The 22,152-nt window shown below is 37.2% G+C and overlaps 1 protein-coding gene across 1 annotated transcript in view; it reads left to right on the top strand.

The window, feature by feature from the left end:
- The first annotated feature begins 68 nt into the window (after positions 1 to 68).
- LCP2 (lymphocyte cytosolic protein 2) overlaps positions 69 to 22,152 on the top strand; it is a 33,890-nt gene continuing 11,806 nt past the window's right edge. The window contains exons 1-10 of the mRNA XM_076350247.1: positions 69 to 361; positions 3,947 to 4,009; positions 7,712 to 7,758; positions 16,334 to 16,399; positions 17,320 to 17,351; positions 18,183 to 18,217; positions 19,569 to 19,767; positions 20,300 to 20,400; positions 21,654 to 21,723; positions 21,935 to 22,018. Of these exons, the coding sequence (XP_076206362.1) occupies positions 284 to 361; positions 3,947 to 4,009; positions 7,712 to 7,758; positions 16,334 to 16,399; positions 17,320 to 17,351; positions 18,183 to 18,217; positions 19,569 to 19,767; positions 20,300 to 20,400; positions 21,654 to 21,723; positions 21,935 to 22,018 (775 nt within the window). The 5' untranslated portion in view covers positions 69 to 283. The remainder of the gene's footprint in view (positions 362 to 3,946; positions 4,010 to 7,711; positions 7,759 to 16,333; positions 16,400 to 17,319; positions 17,352 to 18,182; positions 18,218 to 19,568; positions 19,768 to 20,299; positions 20,401 to 21,653; positions 21,724 to 21,934; positions 22,019 to 22,152) is intronic.

Below are 22,152 nucleotides of genomic sequence, written 5' to 3'. Positions count from 1 at the left end.
TTGTTTACTTATTTATATTCAGACAAAGGAAGTGGTAAGGCTGACTAGCTGACAACTTTTCTGAGAAGAGACCATTTTGTATTAGAGGAAGCAGTCTCTCTCTTGGATGTCCTAACAACGTAGTTCTGAATTACAAAAAAACAGGACTTAAACAGAAAAAGCTGGGCATTAGGCAAGGAATTAGTGGGCACGCTGGAGGTGGTCACACATGGGGAATAGATGGCTGTTTCATCGATAGTACTGCTATGAACGTTCTCTAACTGCCTAGAGGAGAAAACTTACAATGGATTTGCGAAACATTCCCTACCGTTCAGACGTGGTTACGTGGAACCCAGATGACTTGGCAGAATATTTTAGGACGGTAAGTTTAACCGTGTTTCATCTTTGTATGATGGAGGAGCAAACTACTGTAACTGTTTGTGCTAAATTTACATATTTTTATAATGGACAAAGCTTGCTGCAAAACTAAAAGCAAAACCACTAACAATTAGGAAGCTGAGCTAAACTGGCCAGTGAAATCTATAAAGGAATCTTGAAAGTGTGTTTTAAATTGGTTATAAGAAAAACTCATGGCTTTTCAGAAAAAATATACACTTCACTACAACAATTGTTGATATAACATATATTAACAGCTGTAGAAGGCATTAATGTGTGAAGATTGCAAGCTTTCTAGGTCGTCTTCAATGATTTTCAGAAGAGAGATTTTTTTCCAAATTGCTCGGTGTTCACAAATGAGCCTCTGAATGTCTTTGCTAATCACACACATGAGAACCCAGCCAGGAACTTAACAGCTGTGGATACACGGACTCCTAATTTTTTTAGGCTCAGCTGGAAAAACCTTTCGCTTTTTGGTTTGACTTCCCTATTCTAAAACTTCTTGGGCAAAACTCATGGCTCAAGATTACTAGCTACCCCTTCTTTCCTGCCACTGTTACTCTTTCTGACGTTATCTTGTGGGACTAGCTAGGAAATTCTTTCTTTTGACATCTTTTTCACTTGTGACAATCTATAAATTTCATTTTACAATGCAGAGGAGTTTCCACACTGAAGAAATACTTTGAAAGGCAATATAGGAATTCACTGCCAATATATATCCTCTGCACAGCAATGCTGACACCTTTCTAATTGCCCAGGAATGTGCAACTGAGCCAATTTTACTGAAATTTCATTTCTGTGTGTTCTCTGTAAATTGCTCATTTTTCAATTCACATCGGAGATAGTGCCTGCTCCATCTCCCTTGCAACTGAATATGTTCCTCCCAAAGTCCAAAACTGTCAGCCTGGAATTTGACATCCAGATGAGTCAGAAGATTTGGGAAGATTTTCAAGCAATGCCAACGTAGCTGGTTAATTTTTAAGTGAGCTGTCAGACTAGACTTGTAAAACCTAGAACATTTGGGCTTCATTTTGAAATAATGTGAAATTTATTGTTTCAACAGCTCCTATAACTCTGTAAGAGTTTTCTTTGTGGAGTTGAGGCAAGTTCGATACTAGAATGCAAAACTAGCTAATAAAGACAAGCAGATCAAACACAAAGTCTATGTCTACCAAATCTCCAGAGAAGTGAACTGCCAACTACCTGCAAACCTCTAATTTTAGGGTGCAGGGGTTAGTGGCACAGGACAGCGATATGAAGAATTGGAGATGGAACAGATAAGATCGTTAGCAACAGGCAACTTCAGGCAAATACGAAAAACATTACAACACTGGTGCGTGGTGGTTTGGATCACCGTTTCCATGAGACTAAGAAGGGAAATGGCTTCCTGAAAGAGTTGATAATGATATTCTTAACAGTGATAAAAGGATCAACTGTAAGTGCTATCATAACTGAATGGGCCCAGTTACATTAATTTTTTTAGTACCTCCCCTCTACTGATCCAGATACCCCCCAGAATAGAGATAAGCTTGGCATTCTGCTTTTGGAGAGGTGATTCAGGGCAAAAGCTGCTTAAAGTCACCTAAGAAATCTGTGTAAGACAATAATGTCAGCCTAAGTCAGCCAGCTCTAGGCAACTGCCATAAGTACCAGATCTTCTCCCCAGATAAACTCATACAATTTCCCTCACACATATCATTAAAAGGCCAAATGTTATACCTTAGGAATGCTTTATTTGCATCTGACTAATATATTTTGCCTGCAGCCAGATGTTCAAAGTCCAGGATTCAAGTCCAAGAGGGATAAGCAATTTTTTTTCTTCCTAAACTGAGATAATTGTGGGATGATTTTCAAAGGATAATCACATTCAAATCTTCTCTTACCTGAAGTGATTGGTCATGACATAGGGCAGTGGTAAGATTTTCATCAGTTCATTGTTAGCTTACACCTTCATATTACCAAAATTCAGCCAGCATACACATCAGTAATTTATGTAACGAAACTATGATGTATTACTGGCATGAATAAAGTCCTCACTTTCTGTCAAATAAGAAGTCTTGATACTTAACAGTAGTCACATCTAATTTATGATTCTAGGTGTGTTAACTTAAAGCTTATGTTAATTTAAACCATGCATTCAAAATAGGGAAGGACCAATAAAGAACCAAACCTTCAAATAATTTCTAAAGACATTAAATTTCTTTAAAAAAAAGCAAAGATGTTCCTATTTGTAATATCCCGAGGGTTATTTTTAATAACTAAACAGTATTTTTCATCAATTACTTTAAGAATGACATTAGGTCTCAGTCACACTGATGTGTTCTACCAAGTATAGCAGTTGCTCACTGCTGCGTACAGACTTGTGCTGGTAACGTCATGATAGCACTCGCTATATGAAAGAGACATTATTTATAGGTTTAAGTCCTCAGTCCGCACAAAAGTCTTAGTCTATATCCTAAAATATTTAGCAGAGTTAGGTCTGTTTCTGCATATGAGTAACTGAAGGTGGCTCCTAAAAATATTCTCTCAGCCTTTCAGATGTTTTCAAGATCTGTTCTCATATAACACTAAGTTACAGGTTTACTCCTTAAAATGAATAAATAGGATAGAACTAAGAAAGGACATAATGCTCCCTATAAGATGTTCTCTGCGTTAGGGGAATTAGCCCAGCAGCACAGGATCATTTGTCTGCATAACTTCCACTAACTAAAGTTTCAGGCAGAACCAGAGCCATTCTTCTGTCTTGAAGGCTCCAAAAAGTCACTGTGTCTGGCCGCTCTTTGGGTTCCTTCTGGTATGGGCTTGATCAACTTGAAACAGAAAAAAATGCTTTCTAGCCAGATCAAAAATATAACCTGTGTTCTCACATTATGCTATTACCGTTCAAATAAAAAAACCCTTAAGACACCCACTGGAAATATTTAAGAGTCATGTCTTGCTAAATGTGGCTAGTTTTTTGGCGTTGGGTTTGTTTTTTTTCCCTAAGTCCCCCAAATTACTGTTAAATTTTTGCCTGGTGGGACCAGGAGCTTTCTTTTCTTATGTACACAATCAACTTCTAAAATGCATGTCCTTGTCCTAGATGCTACTGTAAAACACAATGTTGTGGAAAAGCTTTCCAAATGTCATAGATAATTTCCAGGATTAACAAGCGACATTTCCATTCAGAAGAGGAAGCTTTTTGATCACAACAATGAATTCAGCAACTGGGATCGAGGCTTCAGTATTCCAAGACACTAAGGTTTTTGCTGTACTTTCTGTTTTCCGCAACTGTTCATCCCAGTCAGTACCGCAACTATCCATTTTCCAAATATTTCTTTGGGCCAGGCAACTGTGAGGTGGTTTTTAAATGTGACAAATTACATGTTCCTAAATGGAAGAAAATCCTCAAGTCCACTGAAGAATCTTTGTCTTAAAAATCCATGTTTATAGAACAAATTGAGCCATTTAGACAGGCTCTAGCATACAAAAGGGTAACTTGAAGCATCTACTCAAAGCTAGCCGTGTGCCCAAGTGTCTTAATCCATTCTTATGATTAAGGGTGCAATAATCATCTTCTTTTCATTGACAGTTAAAGTATAAGGACTGTGAGAAAGTCGTGAGAAAGCACAGCATAAATGGACAAAGGTTTTTGGTAAGTAGAGTCATAAAATTCCTTCCTATAAAATTCCAGTCAAGTGATTGTTTCAACTACTCCTTACTTTGCATTGGCAGATGCAAAGTACTTAGTTCGCAGATGGTTACTGAGGTATAAATATGAGAAGTAAATGCCTTTGCTAAAATCAGCCAGACATCTTGCTTTAAATACGGAATGCTGGGAACCCAAGCATGTTGTTTAATATGCATATATTTTAGTATTTTTTAAACTGACAGGGAAGTTATAAAACCACAATCTTGTCTTGAATTCATCTCTTCCTTTATAGGAAGTGCTTGTTTGCAAATACTAACTACAGAAAACTCACATTTATTAATTGTTCTCTCCTACTAAAGAAGACACAGACTTGGTCAGAATGACTGGCCTTCTATTGTAATCACTATTTCATGCTTCTGTAGTTAAACTTAGATTTCTTCGGCAGCAATACACAAAATCAATGAACTTTAAGAGCGCCAAAACTAGTAAGCAAAGTCCCAGTGGGTTTGAATCAACATTGCTCCAGGCTTTACCAACAACTTGGCTTAACTTTAGAAAAGCTGACACCTTCCATTGATGTAGCTGCTGTTTTCAGGTCTTAAATACACATCCATGGAGATGTGTAAGGGCTTTTATTATTGCTTCATTTTACTTCTATTTTATTTTATTTCCAAATATTAATTATTCTATTTTCCCCAAAAGTAGTAATTTTGATCATCTGTATAATTAGTCATAGTGGGGAAATGTATGCATACCCCTTCTAAAGCCTTCCTATTTTTTTGTTTCCTTGTCCTAACATATCAAGCTTTTTGACATTTTGTTGAAATGTGACATAAAAATTTTCAAACGCCTTTTGTAGGAACAGGATATTACACCTCCCTCCTACCGGGTGGAGTCAGAATTATTCAGATGTGTGTCATAGGACTGATCCTACTAACCCCTCAGAGATTCTCCTTAGCTCAAGCACTAAGGATCTGTGGCTGGAGTGGGAGTTCTGGCTCTGGAAGCATTATGAAATTCTGGAAGTTTGTGAGGTACAAATAACGAGCAATAACTGTGTGATTCCTAAGTGACTTTTGTAATTTTTTATTATTTCCAGAGTGTTTCTGTAAATACATAGCTCAGAGTGCAGCATTTCTTCAGAAGCATCCTAGTAGATTCAAAGGAGGCTTTTCTATTAAGTAAGCAAGCAGATGTTCACGTCTGCTGAGACTTTTTTTTTAAGCTTTTGACCTACTTGCCAATTGTATAATGCAAAGAAGGTTCACCTGTTAAACAGAACAACAAAAGGAGACTTTAAGTGGAATATTCTAGAGTACAATGCAATCTTGAAAAAAATTGCTTCTCCGTATGAATGGTTTTTCTAAGAAATATCTTTTTACATTTTGTAGTTTAACTGCCAAATTACATTTGCACAGAAGAAACTGTTAAGACTGAGTGTTTGCAGGTTTTGCATCTATTGTCAGATCTATATGGTAAACCTGACTGTAAAAACATTGCTGTCTTATTCATCAGAATAACATCCTAGTTTCAAAGTCACATTTCTGTATCTACTGGCTACCACAAGGAAAGTCCAGTTGAGATGTAGCAGGAATAAAACCAGAGGGACTCCATGTAACTTATTCTAGTAAAATCCTCTAATATTTAAAATGGCAACATAGCCCTTTTATGAGAGTTTAAACCCATAATACTTGTCAGGTTTATCACCAGGATAGAATTCCAGAGAGAAGCTTAAAAAGTCTTTAGGAAAAATTACGATTCTTCAATAAATCCTGCAGGACATTTCCATAAAGGGAGTACATTTTTCTGTGTTTTACTCCTGTGAGTACTCCCAGAGGCAAAATAGTGCTGGAAAACACAGGGAGGATTTGTTCTGTTCTGAAAATCATTGATAGCATTGTGAACCAATGTGTAATTAGAAACTTCTTACTGTTGGCAGTAAGACAGAAAGAGCCAGACTATCATCCATGTTCCAAAGAGGGTTTGCGAAGCTTGTGATTAACTAAACAAAACACTTTCTCAAAAGGCACTAATTTGTCCTAAACTTGGAGTTGCACATGGTGGAAGAAGAGAGGGGCCAACTCTCTCTGCAGGAGCATCCGTAAAGCTCTCAAGACAGACCATCTCAGCTCAGGTCAGGAGTAATCTGCAATCTCATTGCTATATTACCATTGAGGGGGGAAGAAACACTCTCCCCCCCATCCCAGTTTCTAGAAAGATTTTTGTTAGGCTGCCAAGGCTGCTCTTAAGTCCAAGGAGTTTTCCAGCTACATCTCCACTAGAACATGTGATTTTACATATATTGTGATGTTTCAGAGAAGGTTCTTAGCACAAAACTCTCCTCTACTCCAGCAAACAGTGCTCTATTTTAAAATTTACAGTTTTACACTGATACTTTGCAATCATGCACAACTTTGCCTGATTTCACCATGCAGACATGAAGGAATTCAATACATCTAGCTTCTGAAGTCACTTAAATACCCTATTTTTTAGCTGTACTAAAAAGATGTGAAGCAAAATAGCATAAAATCAGAATCTATGGTAGAAGTTTGGCTTGCCTACAGGAACAGCTCTTTACAAAGGGCATTTCATTTCACATTGCTTTAAAACTACAAGTGTTTAAAAAAGCATTTGAAATATTCTGTCCTTTTATATTTACTGTGAGAAGCATAATTCCAAAATTGCCAGGAAGAATGCCACTGATGATGATTTCAAGCAGACCATGCATGTTCTGTTGAGCTCACACCTGTAATCAGTAGCACAGGATGTCACCAGGATGTAGTTCTCTATTAATTGTTTGACACTGTCCACTGAGATGAATTATAGTATCGCAAGACTTCTTTAATAATAAATACATAAAGACTATGTTTTCCTGTATGCTAGGTGATGGCAATGTACAATGAAAAGCAATATTCAGCAAGCAAGAGAAAGAAAAGAGAAAAAAAAAAATTAGAAGATTTAAAAATAGTTCTGGAATTTTTTGGTTTACTGTCTGTTCACCTGCTTTAGCTTAAGTATCTCTGACAATGTCTAGGGAGGAAGCTGTTGCAGAAGAGGTTTTATTTCCAGTTCTTCTGAGAAGCAGAGCAGGGATGGATTTTAACCTTGCCTATAAGTCAATGTGACAATGTAACACCAATAAAGAGCTGGATTAGAACCCAAATCAGAAAAGCAAATTACTTTAACTTTGCACAGAGTCCCATTGATTTGATATTAGTCCTGGAAGAATGGCTCATCTGCTGGTAAACAAACAAATTTGCCCAACTCTCATCTGATAAAAGCTGGTTTAAGATTTTACTTCTCCTTACAGATCTTTTTAATGAGCTATCATTAAAACATTCTAGCTACAGAAATACTTCTCTATGAAGTTAGATGTGATTATTTTGCTGAAGTCCTTTGTGTGTAAACAAATACACATGATATTTATTAACCTCCTAGCTAGTTTAATACAACTGGCAGCAACATAAAGTAAAAACCAACATCCAGCAAAACAAAAACAATATAGAGAGAATTTTTTATTAAAATGGGTTCACTTTTCTTATGAGCCATGGAACGGGCAGGCTGTTATCTTGCATTGCTTTTCTATGCATTTTATGTTCCTATCAGTTGAAACTTCATGCCACATTTTTGAATATACAAACTTCTGTAAGTCGCAGGGTGTTCCATGGACAATTTTGTGACATATACCATCTGTTTCCTTCTCAGAACATGTCTGAAAATGATATCCAGAAATTTCCCAAACTCAGAGTGCCGTAAGTAAAGTCAAACCAATTTAACACTAAAAATTATCTTAGCTGGTCTGAAAAGTCATAGGAAATATCAGGCGAATGATTTGCAAGTGATTAGTTAGAAACCTGTTTATTGCACTGTACTGAGAGAAAAAGAAGAACGGTCCAAAATAAAAGGAGTGTTGTCATGACTGCTTAAGCACAATGATGTGATACAAAAAAATTGTCTGGGGGATGTTCAAAAGAACTTGTCCATAAATTCTTTGACTGACAGCATCTACACAAAGGTTAAACCTTTTTGCGAGTATTACCTTCAAAGTATGATTTTATCTGTTCACTTCTTAACTATTGACTTTAACTCAAAGGAAAAAAAAGTCAGGTATGTACACAACAGCCAAGGAGTTCAAGCGATTTTCATCACGTGCTTTTCCTTTAGGTAGGCATTAAAGATAAGTCACTCTGGAGCATTTGATTCAGTGTTAAGCATCTTTCCTTAGCTCCTGTGGATTAGGCCTTGAAAAAGTTTTGCATTTATCTGAATAGCTTTCATAATTTCATAGAAATTACTAAATGAAGAACAATATTCCCATTAAATCAATACTGAGTAACAGAGAAATTACCTCCTTCTAATATTTCATGGTGAAAACCAAAGGATTTTATTTTGCTATGAGTTGTCTGGTACATATTTAAGCTGGAAGTTAGAAGGTTCCTAACCATGGGACACATGGAGCTCTTCATGGTCTTCTAAAGAAAGTAAGGAGAAAAAAAAAAGGAATTCAAGTTGTTCCAACATGGCTGTTTCTTTGTTGCTCATTTCCCAGTTCCAGACTCCCTCCCTCTACGCATATCTTGATTTTGCTGTGGGAGATACAGTCTGCTTCACCTTTTCTGATGCATCAGAGCTTGTGTAAGGTGTTTTGGTGAAGCTAAGAATACTGAAAAATTTTGAAATACCTGTGTGGTCTGTCACATTCATGCGCTCATGGGTAAGCTGGTGGCTAGATCTGAGGGCAGGAAGATACCTCTGTTCAGATCAGATATGCAAGGACTTGAACTAGAAGGCCTCAGACATGACATGTTTCTTAAGACCACATCTATATTTTCACACAATAAATTTCCCGATGATAGGGATTGGTGGTGTATGATGTGTTAGTAAGGGGGCCCAGGTGCTATAAAAAGAAGATGCCCAGATGTTTCAGCATTTTTGAACTTACTGTCAATTAAAAGCAACATTTAACTATGGTTACTGAGACTGAGGGACCAGAGTTACACCAGATTGTCTGTGAAAAACTCATCTTACCATACTTGAAAACACATTGCTTCTAATTCTCTGATAATTTGTCCCTCCTTAACAGTCCTTTGGTGAAATTGCCTTGTGTTGTCCTTGTCTGAACTTCTAATTTTGAACTTTTGGTGATTTCCTTTCAAATTCTTGAGTCAAAAGAGGTCAGTGGAAGGTCTAATAAACACACATACAAGAGATACTAATGTCATAGGTGATTAGTTAAAATGAAATCTAATAATGTGGAGTTACTCCTATCTCATCTGATCTATTGATATCTCAAAAATGTTTTGAAAATTGGATTTTCACAGTCCACTTACCTTGTAACACTCTAGCAGAAAGTGAATAGCCTTTTCTAGTCAGATCTTGTGGGTTTCTCAACAAGAAGAGAACTTGAAATCAAGAGCTTTAAAAGAAGAGGGAAGCTTGGTGCACAACTTGAAGAACTAACTAAATAAGTAAATTAATAAATCTGAATGAAAGTTCTGGAACTAATGCCCTTGTTCTCAGCTTTCTCCCCACTTACAAACAGGGAAACAAGTCATGAGAGTATTGTGAATATACATGGAAAAAGGTTGGTGTGATGTGGGATCCTCCATGTAATGCCACTGTTTAAACAAGAATTTAGAGCTTTAATAGGGAAGAGAACTGGTTGCCATTTAAAAAAAAACCAAACAACAGAATAAAATTCATGGGTAGAAGAACCTGTTATTCTTTTTAACATTAATTTCATTACTCAGACTTTCATTATTCAGAACCTCCATGCTCTCACCAAAATGGAAAGTCCGTGCTGTTGACTTCTACTAGAACACATTCACTCCTTAATTTATATCATAATGCAAACTTCACCGAGTAGGAAGAGGTTTTATAGTACCTGATACACAACAGTGCTAAAATCTGAGCATATTCTGTAAAAATGTTTAATATAAATAGCAAGTGTCACACTTACAGCATTGACCAGTGGGATGAATAAAAAGTACATTTACAAGAGAGATTGTTCTCCAGTAACTTTAGCAGGGTTATGCTGACCTACATGTACCGAGAACAGAACCCAGCACTTACAGCTATACAAGATTTGCAAACCACAGCCTACATTCATACAGACCTGCTGAGCTGGGTATGTGGTTTTACTAAATATATAGGTTTGAGCAAATCTACGGATTAAGTTTTGAATATAACTGTGTCATTACTTGGGGATGATTCTGTGACTTTTACAAGAATCTTTAAGTGTCTAAGTAGGTAACAGTTGTCATTACAAAGTATGATAGGCCACTTCCTGAAACTAATAAAAACCCCCACAATCTTCTGTTATTATAACAGAATTATTATTTTGCAATTTAATCTCCACCAGCCATGTTACAGGTGCACATCTTCATGAATCTTCTTTTGGCTTACTTTTAAATACCAAAAAAGGATTTAAACACTATTTTGAAAATTATAATACTTCATAAAATCTTTAAAACTCTCCATTAAAAGGGCTGAACTCTTTTTTGAAAACTTTGCTAAAAATTTACCTATATAAGAGCACCATATAGAAGTGGCTGATGCATCCAGACAGACCTGCAAGTTTTATTCTGGCTACAGTTTTGCAGGCAAAAGGGTTAATGGACAAGAAGTCTGCACAGGCTTCACTGCACCTGCATGTGCATAGGCCACACAGAGACTTCTTGAGGGATCATAACAAACTCCGCAGTCCATTTACCTCTGTAGGGATTCCCGTTCTTGTTTGCAGTCACCACCTAACTTGTACACCTGCCAGAGATACTGAGGTCTTGTACACACGGTGATCTTTACTGGCATGGTTAAGGAAATCTATTCCATATGTCTATTGGGGCATGATATCTTGTGGAGGGTGGAAAATGAAGACTGAATGAAGATCAACTTTGTCACCAAGTATTTGAGAGGATCAAAACCAAAAGTTGCACTCATCTTTGAGTTATGTCTAAAGCTGTGCCAAACAGAGCATTAGACGACTGGAAACCCACATGCCCTCCTTTCCTTGCATTATCTAGGCCTTTAAATAAACCTGCAGATTTGAAACTATTCTTCTGTTTGGGGCTTCTCTGATAAATATAAGTAAGTTTTTATTCTCATTCAGAATATTTACATTGATGATGCTGTCACTCTTTGGAACCGTAAGACCTCTTGCACTTATGTTGCTATTAAAGCAAGTTTAGGGAGAAGTTTAGAAAATTAACTTTGCTTAATGCTATATTTTGATTTAACATGGAAGCCTTTCTTTCATTCCCACTTAGGTGCACAGTAGAATCAAAGGTGTAGCTCAGGCACAAGGTCCCAAAGCAAAAGGCAGAGTACAGCTCCACTCACTGCTTCACTTTCGCTCTTTCCTTTAGACAAGAGGGAGGTGGAAAAAGCCACTCGGTCTTTGCCAGTTCTGTGTTGTAGTTGAACTGCTCTGGGTGGACATAGGGAAGAGGGAGCAAAGAGAGATTCTTGGACTGGTTTAAAGGTCCAGTTCAAAAGGCAGTACTTGGATACATGCTGAGCTTCAGTCAGTTGTTCAAGCTAAATAGAAAATGCCAAATGTCACCACATAGTATTTCTATCTGAATATATACATTTCTATTTGAAGATACAGAGTATCAGCTTTAAATCACTTGGTAAAAGTTTACTTTTACGAATACTAACCATATCTTAAGAATTTAAGTATAGTTACTATTCTATGAAAAGATATATGCTTATCTGTTCCAGTGACCTACAGAGGTCTGCTATGGCACTGATGAACAATCTTTGAAGACCTGGTACTGCATGATTACATGTGGTGGAACCCAGTCTCCAGGTTCCAGACCATGAAGGGTTTTCCCTACTTCACTTGTTCACAGATTTAGTGGAAATCTATGGTCCAGGACACATTCAGCCATTATCCCAAAGTTATCACATTGCCACAGACCTTTAAGGAGCAGCAACATTTGGGCCAAGTAATCTATTGGTAGGAATACCTAACAAACACATACATTTTCTCCCTTTTCCCACTGAGAAATTAAAATAAATAATCGTGGCATGACCATCAGCTTTAGAGATTGGGTTACCATGAATGTAGCTGTCATCCTAAGTAAGAGATAGCATCATGGTTCACCTAACAATTTGTTCAGTTATTAATAGCTTGGCTCAGCTGCAACCTTTCTTCAAACATACACTATGCTTAACACTTGGCATTTGTGAAACAATATGAAAAACTGTTAAAAACTGTAGTGTTATGTTTTTTGTTGAGCTCATTCATATTGCTCTTGTACTTGCTATATTTTATGAAAGAACTGTTTAAGTTAATATTAGTACCACTAGGTTAACATACACACCTGAAGTGAACAACACACTGCATCCTGAAAGAGTAAGTGGTACATTGGAAAAACAGGGAAGGGATATGGTATATTTTACACAGAGCAGACACTGAATATCTGTCTTAAGCGCTAAATGAAACTCAGACCTACTCATTACACTCATGAGGGTGTAATTAACATTTTGATAATAAATCTAATGAAACGAAAGGCCAATATACAGCTTAAGGGACACAGCGAGTTTTCTTATTGCTCATTATCACTATTGGCAGTCACAGAAGGTCATAAAGATTTATACTTGTGGACAACAAATGTGAGTCTTGCAAAATATTTTAAAGCACATTCAACAGAATGTGCCTTACTTAATGTGGTCAGAATTAATAAACAAAAAAAAGCAAAGATCTCATTCAAAATAACGTTGGTGGTTGGTCAATACCTGAACCATGATCCAAACACTGAAGTTGGTCTTTACCACTGTTATTGTTTACTATCTTGAGAGAAAACATTTCAAAGTTTTGAGTAAGTCCAGGTACTAATACAGGCTGTTGATCCCTTTGGCTATCCTCAGCGGCAGGTTGCTGGCAAACCTGAGATTTGAAATTTTCAACCTTGGTCAGAAAGCTTATGGCATATCCCATAGCCCTTGTGAAAATTTCCAGTAATAAAAAGAGCATCATTGCACTAAAGTACATAATTGCATCTGCCAGTTCCAACATGGTAAGTGTGCTGAGTTCTGAATGGGACACATTCAGAGCCTACAAACATGGCACGGTCTGAAAGTCGTTCTACTTTCAGGAGAGTCAAAGTGCAAACCTAAAAATTAAGAAATCTATGGTGCCTTTCTCTTTTTAAAAGGTATACCTTGGGCAGAGGTGAATGTGTGTGCCCACATGCTCTCTCAGATGAGATGCTAAAGGTTGTTGAAAGGTTTAGAACATAACTGATATTGTCAGTTTTGAAGCCAACGTAATAGTATTGCATCTGCCCAACAGACTTTTCTCAAAGGCCAAAACAAAGACTTCATCACACACTGTGCTCTTGACAGTGTTCAATATGCAACTTCCTGGTCCTAGAGGACTTTGCCTTCCATCTCTCTCACCCATCTTAAGTCCTTTATCCCAATACAGGTAAAATGGATTTTACTCACGACAACGATATCTGCAGTTAAGTGAACAAAAGCCAGTTTTGGAGTACTGCTTTGGGGGTTGGTTGTGTGGGTTGCTTTTTTTTTATTTTTGACTTCCTGCCAGTTTTAAGCTAAGCATCTGGTGGAGGAGGTAGAAAGAGAAAGAGAAGTCTGAGTAACATTTTCTGCAAGTGCTGTTGCCTTATCCTCTCCTATCATCCACTCCCACAACTCAGAAAGCAGTGTGGTTTTGGTACTTCCTTCCTCACATGGCTACAGACTCAGCTGCTCAGTGCACCGATCTTCTGTAATAATGTTGCTTGTAAAGTGTTACCCTTCTAAATTTTGCTTTCTTCTAATAACTTCTCTGAGCCATTGGTTTGAAGCATTTCAAATAAACTTGAAGTAAAGATTAGATGCTGTATTTTAAGCAGCAAATGATTCATTTTTTGGCAGCAAGATAGGATGAGCAACTTTTTCCTTTCAGTTTTTCCTCAAAAACCAGTTGTCTAAATCCTCATAGCAGCCAACCCAGGTTTAGTCCAGAAACCTTCCAAACACTCAGGTCTCACTGATACCCATGGAAGTCTGAACTGAAAGAATTATGAGCTCTAAAACCGGTGATCTTCATTTTACTTCTTTAGCTGAAAATAAACACAGTATTATGAAAGATCCTTCCTCTACCTCTTCTACAACAGAGAATAAGCCACACACAAGTTCTGTAATCCACTTCTCAACCAAAGCACTGGTATACGCAGCGCGCTGTTTACCCCGGAACATTTCCTCATGTTTCACATGGAAGTTATTGTTCACAGAGCAACTTCCTTATCACCTGCAGCAGAAGGAAATGTCTTGTGCAGAGAAGTGTTGATTGCATGGGAAAGAAGAGGAGCAAAAGGAGTCCTATGTCTATAACTTGGCATTTTTCTTGCTTTATACAATTTGCTTGGGTGACGATGTCAGATTTAGACAGCTGTGATCCTTCTTAAATTATTAACATTTGTGCATGTGCTTATTTCAAAAGGGGCACATATGACAATATTTGCTTCAAATCAGAAAATTGCAAATTACTGTCTTAAAAAAGAAAAACCAAAAAATATTCTTCCTCTGCCTTTCTATTTTCATACTTGGATCCTTGAGTACATATCCTCAACTTCAGATTATCCATCTTCATCCTTTTCAGACAGCACGACCATACTGATCTGAAATTTCTTGTTCTCTGATACTTGCTGGCAGCCTGATCTGTCCCCATAGCACTTCCCATAATCAAACAGAGAAACCCTATGCCTTGAATTTATCTTTTAAGCTGAATTACAGTGAGGTAAGTATTAGGAAAGTAGCAAGGGCAAGAGAAGGGCTATTCAAAATAAGAGAAAGATTTTTAGCATGGTTCAGGATCAAAAACAAATAGTATGTTTTTGCTGGCTTTTTTTTTTTAATATTAGATTGCTTGAAAGCTTGCCTTCCTCAAGTCCCAGCCCAGAAAAGCAGTTAGACATGAAAGAGATGCACAAATGAGATCATTTGGAAAAAAATAGGGGATTATTATTGCTGAGTAGCAGAAAAAGACATGAAAGAAGAAGAAAAACAAAATGGAGAGGTAACTGCCCAGCCATAAAACCAGATTTTACAATGCTGATATAAAGTTTTATTGACCAGATCTAAGATGTATGGAAAAGAACTTTGCACTAACAAACAATAAAGCTAAGATTTTACAGAATTTAGAATCTGAGAGAAACAGACATGTTGAGTTCCTGATTTTTTCATACTACTTTTATTTCCACAGTTACTGTCTCTGATAGACCTAAATAATATAAGCTAGAAGTAAAATGGGATATTTTTAACTAGATGTATGTAACCAATTTGCTTTGCTTGTCACAGGACTTTCTTGGTGGGACTTTCCTCAAAAAGAAATAATGAGAATTAAGAATCAGACTATGACTCATCATAAGCTTTCTTTGAAACAAAAACTTTATGTGAAACAAAATAATCATAGAGGCAAACTTCATTACTAACAGAGCAGAATTCTGTTGCTCTCAGTGGACTTAATTCTGTTAATCTCAGTAATGACTGTCCTGTAACCTCAGAGCTGTTCTCAGGGAGTCAGTCAATATAAAAACTCTCAGTCCCAGATGTCTGTGCTGGCTATGGATGCCAGCAATATTAGCAGCATAAATGCATGCTCCTGATCGAAAATTTTACTCAAGATTGCATTGCATTGGTTGTTATTCACCCTACTGCTGTATACAAACTACGCATGAGTGATGACAAACACATCCACTTGGAAAAATCTCTCTAGACGTACAGCTATAGTCTTCATATGTTCCATGAATATTTCTGCCCTGCCCTGTCCTGCAATTGTGTTATAACATGGAACTAAATCAACCTTTTCACCTTCTTTACTGGGGGGATTCTGGATTAGGTGTATCTTGGGATACACCTGGGAGGGAGGGAGGAAGACAAAAAGAATAGACAGTAGACATAGGGTACATTTAATCCCTGCTTTTGCAACCATAAGCTTGGTAGAAGCTGTTTCCTGAAGCATTTTCCATGCAAAATAATACAAATACAATTACCATTATTTAAAGCAGTGTTCTAGTGCGTGATGTCTACCACACCCAAAGTTTCTAAGGCTTGCTGGGTTTAATGTTTATTTTTAAGCTTGATCCAACAATATGGGTTTTTTTCTATGTAAAAAAAGGTCTAGTTTTCAATTGGATATGCTATAGTGCAACTTTGCAATGAGATGATAAATTCAATATTCTTACCACATAGTAAATAATAATTCTGAATTACCAGATTTAATTTAGTATATATTGAGGGAAAGCAGCTAAGAAAATGACTGACAAGTTTCAAGGAGTTTTTTTAAACTATTTTTGTGTTTCTTTTAAATAGAATTGTAAGTAAATTAAGTCAAGAAATAAACAGAAATGAAGGGAGGCTATCTTTCTTTCCAAAATGGTAAGTAAAACAACTCAGCTTTCTTTTTCAAAGCTTTCAGATATATCTTTTCTGGACAGTTTTCCATTTGGCCAGTAATACCTGGGTCAGAGGGACAGGCTGGAAATTATATAAAATAAAACTCTGTTTTGTTAATGTCATCTGTTAAGAATAGCAAAGCCAGAGCCCATGAACACCCTAGATACTTCTGCCATGTCCGGAACCAAGTAACATATAAATTTCATACAATTTTCCACCTGAGTAAATTAATTTTTAGGAATGCTATAAAGCCTAGGCACATATTATTGCATTAATAAATCATCATTAATACATTTCACAGACCTATACTTCGTTACACTTTTTAATACTTTATGACTTATCATTGAATATAATATTCTTGCAATAGAAAAAGAGCAAAAATTGCAAGAACATTGCATGTGAAAAGAACAATTTATATTCATATGCAGTGAAAAGCTAAGTCTAGTCTACATAACATGGTTTTACATCATCTGATAACATGATTTTACACCTTTGCATTAACTAGAGTTCAAAACTAGAATTGAAACCCATGAAAATATTTATCAACCCTACAAATATTTATGAACTTGACTATCAGCAGCTTGAATGGAATTAGTAAAGAAAGTTTCTATTTTCAGGACTGGGGACCCTGGTAAATTTATTTACTGAGTCCCCTTGTTTCTAAACGCTTGACCTTACTGACTTGAATTTTGTTCAACACAGTTTAGCTTACATTAGGATCCTGTATGTGAAATACGAAGTAGTGTGTTTTTGGCATTTTGGGCAGAGTTAAACTCACCTATATAAACTTCATTCTACTGTTAAAGCTAAATATTACCTTTATTCGCAACAGATTTTAGTATGCTTCAAACATTTAAGAATTGCAAATGGAAGGAATTTATTTTTTTGTATCTTTGTTGTAGGGCCCAAACACAAAAATGTCCTGAAAATCCAGGTAAGTGTGTACTGGCAGATAGTCTCTAACAACAAAAAATGTTTAAAAATATTAAAATATTAAGTTCATCTCTGCAGGGCAGAGTAAATGGGGCGGGGGGGGGGGGGAGCCCAAAACAACAAACAGGAAAAGATGAGAGCATGAAGAAGTTGCAAAAAGAATAAAGAGTAGTTACAGGAGAACAAGGAAGAAAAAATGTTTTTAAAATAGAAAAGATGGTGAAGAAAGGCAAGAGCAGAGACATTTACATGAGCATCCTCAGACTGCCTTTCATACCCAATACATAGTATCAGTGCTTATATATTTCTGTTCCAACACCTCTGCCCCCTGCCCCTACTCCTAGCAGCACCCTGTATTAGAGAGGTAAGCTTCTAGATGTCTGCCGTGTTCTGAATTTTTATTTCAACTATTTTCTTAGTAGGCCACGAGCACTTAAAATTTCTGCAAGCTACCATGTTCCCCCAGTCCTACTGAAATTAAAAAACCTGTTGATAGGAGAGCTAAAATAGTATCAGAGAGATAAGAAGTCTGTGCTCATTCTGAAAGCATTCTACTTCAAATTATATTTAAAACTGGAAGCGTAGGACAAACTTGAAGTGACAGCACATATATCATCTCACATAAGCTATACTCTTAGTATTGAATCAGAATGTTATTTGTAGTACCTTTCATGACTGCCTGCCTACACTTGAAAGACCTGCCTTGTTCCTGTGACATAGCATCATGGTTCAGAACTGATCTGGGACTTGTTGTGTCTTCTTTGTCAAGTTACATCTTGATAGTTTAAAGTTGTACATGCTAAGAAGCCTGTGGTTATGCTTCTTTACGCAGGATACAGTCAAGAAGACGGTGGCTGGTCTTCATTTGTGAGTATCAGGATTAACAAAACCTACTGGTTGAATGGATTAACTCTTCTGCAAGGCCTATCATTTCTTGCATTATCTACTTTGGGCAGCATGGATGGAGTGAGCAACGTCACGGGGTGTTAGGATGAGGAGAAAGAGAAGCAGGAGCATGAATGATTGGAGTAGCTGCGTACAAATTTCTTCACTGAGAAAAGGGTCTCCCCCAGTGATGCAAGGCAGAGCTTCAGAATGGCAGTCCTATACCACTGGCTCAAGTAGAAGCTCACAGCCTACGACCAGGTGTCCACAGAACCTTAGCTGAATTTTATATACCTATTTCAAGCTCTGAGAAGAGGTGGCTAGTAAAGGAAAGGTTGCTATGTTATTCAATGGCAAAGTCTTGCCATTTTATTCTCTAGAGTTGATTTGTTGAAGAATCTAATTTTTTGAGGCCAACTAGACTGCAAAAGTTCCTTTTGCCTTTCGGCATAGAAAATGCATTGGTAAATGTCATTAGATGAAGCATACAAAACTCAGCTAGCTAAATGAATAAGCTGACTGATGCACAGTCCGGGTTTATGAAGAACTCTTACATTGACCAGTGCCAATGTTTTTTTGCAAAAAACGGAGAAAAAACCCACAAGTTTGCAGGAGATTTGCTGCTATTTTAGGAGCACAAAAGGTAAAAGTAATCACCTGTAGAGCACCTGGGCTCTATGTCAATACAGAGCTAGTCTGAAAATTTCAGCCAAGATGCCAATGACAAATTGAATATTCTTTTTCTTGTAAGCCTTGGCAGATTGCACAGAAGATGTGTGCAATGACCGCTACCATATTTTCACTGTGATCTTACTAGGTCCTGCAAGTTGTATGAAGCTGTTTTGGTTCTGGTCAGCGGAGGGCACCAAGACCCGTATCAAAGACCTCATTTTTTCTGAAGCATTTTTTAAAAGTTGAGTTGCAGGCTGTAGAGTATGTGCTATTAAGTAAGAATGAATATCAACAGGCATCACCTGCTGCTCCAGTGTGTTTCTAGGAAGCACTGAATTGTTTGCTGGTGCCTTGTCTGTTACCCAAAACAAAGGAACTGTGCATTTCAATAAGCTATCACCTTATCTTGATAACTTCCACTGCAGTTACTGTTATAAAATGATACTCGTTTTCTTTCTTAAGCTGTTGAGTGCTGTATGTGTTAATAAAATGCTGCCTCCTTTCCCCATTTTATTTCAACAGAGAATTTTTTCACTCAAACTGGTTATAAAAACTTGATATCCTCCAGAGTGAAAAATACCACAGTGAAAGGCCACAAGGAAATTGCACTGCAGTGTTCAGTATCCTGTGACAGCAACCATCTTTTATGTACATTTGCCAGGATGAAGATGATGACTATGAAAGCCCTGATGATGACCAGGAAAAGGAAGATGAGGCTGACTATGAATCACCAACAGAAGAACCTGAGGAAGCAGAACATGACAGTGATGGTTATGAGCCACCTCCATCCAATAACGATGAAGCACACCACAATGTCATATTTCCTGCCAAGTCACTTGCAAACAACACAGATTATATAGGTAATTACTAAAAACCAAGTGTTATTAATAATTTGTAAATGATATTTTCACACGTTATCAGCCACATTTTAGGTGGCTGGTAATGGAATATAGAAGGTTTTTCCTTGAAGTGAACAGTGTAGTTCATGAACAAGGTTTTGCGGCACAGACTTAGTGCATGTTGGTGGCTTTGTGACTTTTAAAGCTAAGTTTTCTATTTCAGACAAGCTCTGTTGGATTAAAGATTAGTTTCATGTGATGTGTGCATTATTTGGCCTTTGGTTTGAATCTGCATGAAGTATATGTGCATACTGTATGAGGTTTAGTAGTGCAACCTTGAACAGAACAAGTTGTCAAAACAGTGGCAAAAAACTCTAGTGAAAATTGGGAAAAGAAAGAGCAACTGTCCATTATATACTAAAACAAATCTTTATGATATATTAAGTTAAGTATGCAGGTTATTGCAAGGGCTCTTTTTCATAAACATCTAATGAGAATAAAATAACCAAACTGTTTGTGTAGTTGTTTAGTTTTGGATTTTTGTTTTCTTTAGACAGACCTCCAACAACTAGATCATCACTTCAGCCTCCAGTACCACCCCAGCGACCTGGCCCATCCCCAGTACCAGCCTCATTTGGGGGAAGAGGTGCTTCTGTATGTTTCTTTCTTAATATTTCACCTATTTCCTTTGCTAATACCTTCTTAGAAGTCCAAGTGTAATGCCATTTTTATTCAGATAGTATATGTAGAGGAAGAATTTCAGCCATCAAAATAGATTTGAACTCTGTTACAGGGTGGTCATTTTTTCATGGAACAATTAAATTTCATGGGACAAATAAATTATTTCACATTACTTGGTTGTTTCTTAGCCTGGAAATTTGTACCCACCTGTGAATACCTCTCCCATATAAATTATAGATTTGTAATAGATCCCTCTTTGTTTCTTTAGTGATATTTGTAAAAAGAAAAAAAGGCTAAGTCTTTCCAAGCTATACTGCTAGCAGTTGTCCAATTGAATTAAGGCCACTTAAAAGTATAAGGGACTGTATAATGAGAACCCTGATGACCCAGATTTTCTCCTTTTTTTTGTCCTGTGAATACTTCAAAACTGAAAGCTATTGTGCTGTTTACAACTGGCACTACAGGTTCACTGTATGCCAGAACAGATGTACATTAGACCTACCCATGTACACAAATAAAGGTAATTTTAGGATGTGATAGAGGGACTTTTGGCCTGATCCAGTGTCATAGTTCACATATACAAAACACATAGGACTCTTAGGTGTCATGAGTTCTCAAGACTGCTGTCCTAAATTGCTGCTCTGTTTTTTGGGGAATAAGAACAAACATTGGAAGGCATTTGTCTGGAGAAATCTAGGTTTAGATGCAAACATCTTTTGCAGCTGCTGACAACACAATACTGTTTGACCCAAGCTCTCCCAGTAACAAAGAACAGTCCTCTCTTCCCCTCCTTCAGTCAGCAACAGTCAGTAACACAGACTTAAAACATATTTCTCAACTTCAAACTTACATCCACTAATTTCAATACCAGTTTTCAAAACTAACACCTGCAGCTTTGAAGGGGCAAAGATACAGCAGCATTGTTGAAGGTCCTGTTTCTTTCCTTTGACAATACCCAAGCCCTCCCCGAAGATAACACCCCACTAGAGTATTCCTTGTGAGATGAAACAGATGGAGGCAATTCTGCATCTAACAAAAAAACATATACGTAGGTCATTCTTCAGGAGTGTTAATGGCTCCTACCCTTCCTGGGTTGAGCAGACACCTATTCCTTGTGCTGTACCAGAGACAAAGATTGGCAGATGTGGTGTGGTGGAGTTAATATACTAAAATTAAAACAGAAAGGCGAAGACACACTTTAACCACGTGCAAAATATTTGTTTTAGCTGCCAGCTTTTCCTCCTCCACCAAGCAACAATGACTTGAGTAGAGACAGAAATATCAAGCCTTTGAAACGTAAGTACAGCTGGTTTTCTCTTTGTAAAGCTTTTCTCACGGGCTATATAGCACTTCACTTTTGCCTGTATCTCCTCAGTTCCACCCTCTTCTACTATTTATATGGAAGCCTCACTTGTTATCCTAATAAGGAACACCAGTTCATGGCTATGCAAAATAAAGATATATTGACCTATACAAGCAAATTATCTTACCCAGCTTTTGTGTTTAGCCCCAGCTCCTTCTATAGACAGAAGCACAAAACCCCCGCTGGATCGCCTTGCTCCACCATTTGAAAGAGAAAGCCCAGTATCAGGTCAGTATTTGCTTATGCTAATATCAATGGGTTTTTTTTAATTATTCAAAATTATCAGTTTGAATATCATTCATGCAAAAGAACGAGGCTCAACCAAGCATACTGTAATACAATCACATACAAGGTGATCTGTT

This window comes from Aptenodytes patagonicus, chromosome 12, assembly GCF_965638725.1.
Source record: "Aptenodytes patagonicus chromosome 12, bAptPat1.pri.cur, whole genome shotgun sequence".
In the NCBI taxonomy this organism is placed as follows: domain Eukaryota; kingdom Metazoa; phylum Chordata; class Aves; order Sphenisciformes; family Spheniscidae; genus Aptenodytes; species Aptenodytes patagonicus.
Note: the sequence above shows the minus strand (reverse complement) of the source record. Positions and strands in the feature narration are given on the sequence as shown.